Source organism: Ixodes scapularis, unplaced genomic scaffold (genome assembly GCF_016920785.2).
Source record: "Ixodes scapularis isolate PalLabHiFi unplaced genomic scaffold, ASM1692078v2 PGA_scaffold9__187_contigs__length_104089568, whole genome shotgun sequence".
Classification (NCBI taxonomy): domain Eukaryota; kingdom Metazoa; phylum Arthropoda; class Arachnida; order Ixodida; family Ixodidae; genus Ixodes; species Ixodes scapularis.
In genome coordinates, this window is record NW_024609884.1 from 5,075,733 (window position 1) to 5,082,966 (window position 7,234).

At 44.0% G+C, this 7,234-nt stretch overlaps 1 protein-coding gene across 1 annotated transcript; it reads left to right on the forward strand.

The window, feature by feature from the left end:
- Positions 1-2,862: 2,862 nt before the first annotated feature.
- Positions 2,863-5,277, forward strand: LOC115331939 (acanthoscurrin-1-like). The gene is made up of 2 exons (XM_029994212.3): positions 2,863-2,874; positions 4,816-5,277. The coding sequence occupies exons 1-2, from the start codon at positions 2,863-2,865 to the stop codon at positions 5,275-5,277; spliced, it is 474 nt and encodes a 157-aa protein (XP_029850072.3).
- Positions 5,278-7,234: the final 1,957 nt, after the last annotated feature.

Here is a 7,234-nt window from a genome sequence, read left to right on the forward strand (position 1 = left end):
CTGATTAGTTCAGCCACTCCGCAACTAGATCGCATAGTAAAAAGTCGGGTCAGATACCGACTGGTCGAATCACGTCGCTTTTTTTCTGCGATGGTAGCTTTTGCGATGAAAGTTGTCGCGCGACTAGATCGCAACAGCGGTGTGAACGCGCCTTAACAGCGCAATATATTTTTATAAAGCCCCCCTCCCCCCCCCCCCCCCCCCCCCCCACCCCCCTTTTTTTTTTCGTTGCTCCTCCAGAGAAAACATTTTAATCCTAGTGGGAGACTCCCTCCTTGTTGGGGGTGTTAACTCGACAATTATATTTGTGTCACTTGTTAACAGTGATCCACCATTGCTTTTATTTTGCATCCAAAACTCTGAAGTTTAAACAAAGCTTGGGGAGGAACTTTACAACGACACTCTTGCAAGACTTAGAGCGGCTGCCAACGTCCGGCTGTTCCTCTGAAGCCACTAGGATCCTTCTTTTCAGTTATTCCTCTCGTACACACTTGTAGTTCTATGCAACGTCGGGTTGGAAAGTCACATTTAGTCCTTACAATGTTTCTATTCTCTAGGACAACTTACTGAGCCAGTTCAGCAACAACGAAAACGTGTTTCGGTGTAACAAAATGGGTCGTGCAACAATATTTGTGCTTTGACTTAATACGCCTATGAACTAATACCTCACGTTTATAACTTGCAAAAACACCCATTAGTTTTCTTCTCTTCGCAATGGTTGACGCATATAAAAGAAAGAAAACAAACATATTTCCCCTCCTCAGTTCGCAGTTAGAACAAGCGCGGCCCCGTGATCTGACGCTAATTATATACCGTCAGTGTTCATCATAATCATACGCTGGGTTTGGCGAAACATGAAGAATGAGCTGAGCTACAGACATTGTTAGAATTCGGCCTTTCTCATCCTCGATTGAACACGTGCCGTTACCCGAATGATTGGCGATTCTGATTGTCATGAACCTGAACACTCGACTCTGGTTCATAACAATCGAGTATACCACGGTGTCACGGGACTCGCAGTGCGAAGCCATGATGTCATGTGACGTCACGGTTTCAACAACGCTAATGAATCTAGTGACGCTTCAATTTAAACCGACTTGACGCATGTGTCACGTGACTCCGTCACTTGACGTCAAGGGGCACCATAACGTGACATTACTTGAGTGCATGTCTAGATACCATGATGTCACGTGAGCACGTGCCACATGATTAATCATAGTGCCAATAAAAAAGCGCCACGAAAACCCACAATTTCACACACAGTGCAATTCTGGATATGACGATTTGATCAACACATAGAAATAGAGCTGCTAATTTTGTAGTTTTAAAATATTTATTTTGTGATACTAACAAAAAAAAAAAAAAAAAACGCCGTGAACTGCTTTGAACCGGTTACTGTTATATTTTTTTCCGGCTTAGTTCCGGTACAGTTTCAAAATGGTGGCGAAGATTCCGGTTCGGTTCCTGTTCGAATTTCTACTACCGTATTTATTCGTGTAATAGCCGCACTATTTATGAACAAAACCCTTCCGTCTACTTTCCAACAGAAAACATATACGGCCAATCATTGCGTTGCGCATAAATAACCTAGCGAATAACCAGATCGAGAATACGATTCTCCATACAAATTCAATCTTCAAAGATGGGTTCTTCGCACAAAGGCGTTATCTCTGTCCTGTAAACAGCTGGAGTCATGCTGTCGATCGCGGTGATCGGCAATCTGCGTGCTCCGCGGAAAAACGAACCCTCAGGTTTTCTTCATAAGCAGTGCGGCTATTACTCGAGTAAATACGATATTGACAGTCATGTTAGTTCTGCGAAGTGAGACTTGGAAATCTCTGCCAGGAGGTGTATTTGGTAAGATACCACGAGGTTATCTACTCTTTGTCTTACTCTGCTGGAAATGAAGTCTATAAATTGTGGTGACCCTCTTAGCCAACTGCGATACTGAAAGCAAAGGGAAGGGGGGAGGTGTTGTCTTAAACAGATAAGAAAAAAAAAAACAGTTCAACATTTATGTACCTTATTCAAATATTCAATGATCATATATAGTATAATAAATATCACCATTAAAATGATTTGAAGGAGTGAAGAAAATTCGTAGCCAAAGCGACTGCTTCTGAAAAATAAAACAGCAAGGGAAATAGTACGACCTGCCTTAACCTGCACAGTTCGAAGTCTGGAAAAAGTAAAATTAAAAAAAAAAAAAAACTCGTTAAATGAGTGCCTGCATTGCTCTTGCCCTTTTGTGGGTGTTATCTGGAGCACTGAATTGCATGTGCAGTCCCAACTTCCGTTTCATCGCCCCCCTCTGGATAGCAGGAGGCCTTGCCTTGGTGCCTTTCCAAAACAAATTCATTTATTCCATCACACTCTCCGCTTTGGTTGTGGCCCAAAGGCTTGCTGGGGGCGAAGGTAGTCACATGAGCCTTTTGTTAATGGTGATGGTCTTTCCTCTAGTGAGTGCTTATTGGCTTCTTTTTTTTTTTTTATTACTACATCTTATACCTCTTCATCTTCATTCTCACTCAACCCTGCCCGAACTGCTCGAAATTCGCAGCGGCCCAATCGTTCGTTACATTCCTTCATCGATACAAATTTTTCTCACGATCGGACCATCGCCATGCGTTGCACAACCCTGAGTTTAACACAGTTCTGCAGTTCTTTAGAAAGTCACGATGATCACGGAATACTTGCAATTTTACAATCGGCACAAGGAAAGATCAGTGTGATCCTCCCGATTGGACCTCGCTGAGTAGCGCCGAAGGTCGACTCCTCCTACTGATTGTAGAACTATAAATTTGCGATGTACTGCTGTGGTCGGATCACAATCTGTCGAAGCTTTCCAACCGAGCTTGAGCCATGAACGCTTTCGTGAGTATACGTTTTCTTCGGTTTGTGGAGATAGTATCTATGGACACTAGGCATCCTGCGCTTTCTTGCTGTATAAGTGAGAGAGTTGTGGCGAAGTTAGTGCTCATAGATCTGTTTTTCTCTATATTTCTGCGACGATAATTGAAAGAAGGCATTCCATGCCTCTAAGAATTACGATCGTATTGTAAGGAGATATGGACGAAATTTCTAGAAATCAACCTACCCCAGCGTAAGTTGATCTCTAGAAAAAAGATGTCCCTATCAATGTGAAGTGCACGGTTCCTGTGATGTTGGGAGTGATTTTTTAATTAACTAAGTACTTATTTAATTTTTATTAAATAATTAACTAAATAATTAATTCAATATTAACTTATTTTAATTTAAATTTAAATTAAATAAATTAAATGAATATTTAATTAGTCATTAGCTTTCCCTTCCTTATGTTTTCGCTGTTGCTGTCATCGCTGATTGTGCGTGGACATTCCGCGCTGCTCACGATGCGCAAAAGCATTCTTGGTGTTTATGTCTGTTCTTAGGTTTACATGAATTCCCCTTTTCTATGTTTGGTTCTAGCCTGTAGTGAATAAAACAATTTTGGGTTCCACTTTTACGAACTGATATCCTGTCACCGCACATAATAGAGCAAGAACATAATTGAAAGAAGTCAGAAACGTGATTTCCTCTATACAATTTCAAAACGGAAAGCGGATTTTTTTTCTTTTTCTTTTTTGGAAGGAGCCGCTTTTGTCGTGATCCGCCCGAGTATAAATGGTTCCGGGCGCGTCACGGTCGAATTCGGCTCCCGTACTGGACACAAGCACCGCGTCACCAATCCGCTCGACAACAAAACAATCTGTAGGCGAATGCTCGGGTTCGCGCTATATAGTGACGAATCAATGCAGTGACGGAGATAGACGTACTCTAACGATGCGCGGAGCTGCTCTGAGCATCGCTAGCTCAAGCGCGTGGCTGAGATGAAAGTTGACAGTACGATCGCCGTACTCTAATGATGCCCGGAGCACAGCATGTGCTCTGAGCATCGCTAGCTCAACTCGTGGCTTGTTCTGGCCACGAGTTGCGGCGGTAAACGCTGCCCGACTTTCTCCTGTGTTTTCTGTAAAGGCTGGACTCGGCGGAGGGAATGTACTGCGAACGAGCGAAATATTTCGCCTTTGGGCATTCGCTCTGCGCACGGTGTCAGAAAGGTGGCTGTTGGGTAGCGCGAGAAATTAACGAGCCACGGGATAAAATGTGTCCGTTATTTGTAACAGACTATATGTTCGCTTCATTGAGTCCAGGATTTACATTTTGCACGTTGAGTTAAAATAGAATTATGTCTTATATATGTGTTATGGACATCAGGAATTAGGTCTAATGGCGTGTTTACACTCGCGGATTCACGGGCGGATTCGCGCGCGGATTCGCGCAGGCGGAAAGTGAGTTTTGGAGCCGGGTGGTGAAATCGACTCATCGCTGGAGGAAAATCTGGATATGGGTTCCGGACTGTTCCGGATCTGCCGCCAGCGACGAGTCGATTTCGCCACTCGGCTCCAAAGTCCACTTTCCGACTGCGCGGATCCGCCCGCGAATCCGCAAGTGTAAGCGCATAAACACTAATAACTGAAATAAAAAAAAAATAAAAAAGTTCTGTGACCCCTTAAGGCATATACATACCACTTATAGTTTATGTGATTTACCGCAGAATATGAACGCGGATTATATTTGCTGACATCGTGTCATTTCATCTATTATACATTCTTAAATTTATTTCCTGTCATAATTGACGAGTTTTTAGACGATAAAAAGTTTTTATACTCTGTATATGTACAAGGAACAACATCAGAGTCTTGATACTTGCTTTATCTTAGCATCGATGCTACCTTACTCACGTTTGGCTCTACAGTTACCTTTTCATATTACCTGCTTTCCCCAATTTCCCAGGTTGTGGTCCTTGCCGCCCTTGTGGCCTGCGCCTCCGCCGGGGGCCTCGGCCTTGGTGGCCTCGGCGGCCTCGGCGGCCTCGGTGGCCTCGGTGGCCTCGGCCACGGCTTGGGCGGTCTCGGCGGTGGCCTAGGCGGTCTCGGTCTCGGCGGCCTGGGCCTGGGCGGAGGTATCCTGAAGACCGGCACTGCCTACGGTGCCCTGTCTGCCCACCCAGTGGCCACCCTCGGCGTCCTCAAGCAGCCTGTGGTCAACTACGGTCTGCTTGCCAAGCCCGTCGTCAACTACGTGGCCCAGCCTTTCGCCAGTGTGTCCCACGTTTCCAAGCCTTTCGTGAGCTACCACGGCGGTCTTGGTGGTCTGGGTGGCCTCGGTGGTCTGGGTGGTCTCGGCGGTCTCCGCGGTCTTGGCGGTCTCGGCGGCCTTGGTGGTCTCGGCGGTCTTGGTGGCAAGCTCTGGTAACGAGTCGACGTCTGAACGGATGGATAAAAGGGTAGAATCTACGCACGAAAGAGCATTTTATGCTGTTTTCTGACTCTGCAGTCAGTGCCCCTGCCGGCTGCATTCTTTTGTACTATAGAAATACTAAAATAAAAATAAAAATGCTATATCATGCTGATGTCGTTTTAATCTGGATTCAATTGTTTCTATGTTTGTTTTAAACCGTTCTGTCTCACAATGTATTCGCGTCTCCAGCTCGACGCTCGCCCTCCCGCGGCGGAAACGGGAAGCGCTCTAGTAAGGGTCCCCCGACTCTCCTGCTCAGCGGGCATGGCGGAACTGCACGCGATCATGGCTCGCGAACTGTCGTTTCCGAATGTAAACAAGACTCTTCACTGTCCCAACGTAGTGCTGCAGCCGGTATGGGATTGTACCTTACTGGAGAGTTTTAGTATTGCGCATAGAAGCAAACGCAAGCGGTATGCGTTTGCGTTAGAGTTCCGTGCCCCACGTTGCGTGCGCCCCATCGCCATGCGCCATCCAAGACCGCAGTTTCGGGCTCCGCGCACGCGCAGTGTAGAACACGTAAAGCTAACGCAAACAGACAGGGCTTGAGTTCGCTCGTATACGCAATATTAAAACTCACAACTGTTTCACCGGCTTCCAACGCCAACGAAACGTGCTGCAGTGACCAGACGTGCAAGTAGGTAGGCGTTCCTTCGAACTGGAAAGGTTGAGATTGGCAAAGCAACGGCGACCAAATACAAAAGTAAATAAATGTTATGAGAAAACTAATAATTAAAAAAAAGCTTTTTCTTTTTTTCATTTTTTATTTTTTTTTTATTTTTGGGCATTTGGTTTAGAAGGTTATTGGCGGCGACTTTGGGCGTTTCGCCGGTTGTCAAAAGTCGCGACTTTGAGCACAATATACTTTATTCACGATCAATGTAATTTTACATGGATTTCTCACATTCGCTAAAATGTTTTCATTGATTTTAGACTATTTTTTTATTGGTAATTAAAATGCAGCAACTGAAACCAGTGATGATAATTAGCACAGTTTTATTGTCATATTTCTTCGCGCGTTTAAAATTAGATCATAAGCAACAAATTATATTAGAACTTGAAGAATTACTTATTCAAATATGTGACTTTTAATATTATTATTATTAATACAAATCGCGGCAAAGTATGCCTCCAATTAACGCCAAGATCGCGAGAATACGCTATTTAACAATAATAGTCTTTCCAGAAAGGTATAATTCTGTTTTCTTTTTAGCATGTGAAACACTCTGACATAGTTATCAAGATAGACAAACAGTCAAACAATGGATGTAATATGAAGTCCTACACGTCACGCGGTGCTATAAACACACACACAAACACACACTTCAGCTGTCTGACTCGGATTCCGTCTTTGGGTTGTTGCAGTGAGAGCAGCGTTTATTAGTTTATACGTTTCGTGGACATATTATAAAAATCAGAATTATTTTCTCATTCTTGTGTTGGAATAATTGTCATTATTTCCCATGACGATTATCTGAGCGAGAAAAAGGCAGCGAGGACGCACATATATCAGCACTGATTGTTTCAGCAACTACAAATATCACCCTGGATCGAACAATATGTCACAAAATAAAGTTTCCGCGAGCAACTTTTCTAAGTAAATAATTACGATGTGAGACACATCTTGAGTCGTGAAATAATTCGAAATTAAGGCCTATATCGAGAAATTAAATCCAAAATAGAGGTAAGTTTCGGTTTCGCTCCAAAATTAAAACGCGCATCCTTCCGTAAAAAATACGCTAAACACCGTTCTTGTTTTCAGGTTAAAGGGGTAACCTGCGCTCATAAAATATTAGCTTCCTTGTATTACCAGAAATAATTTATGGCGCTCAGTGACGCCAGCACACTAGACGGGCTCAACAGCGGCACGCATCTCTGACCCTCACTAAACCCGCCATCTTGGAAAATGAGT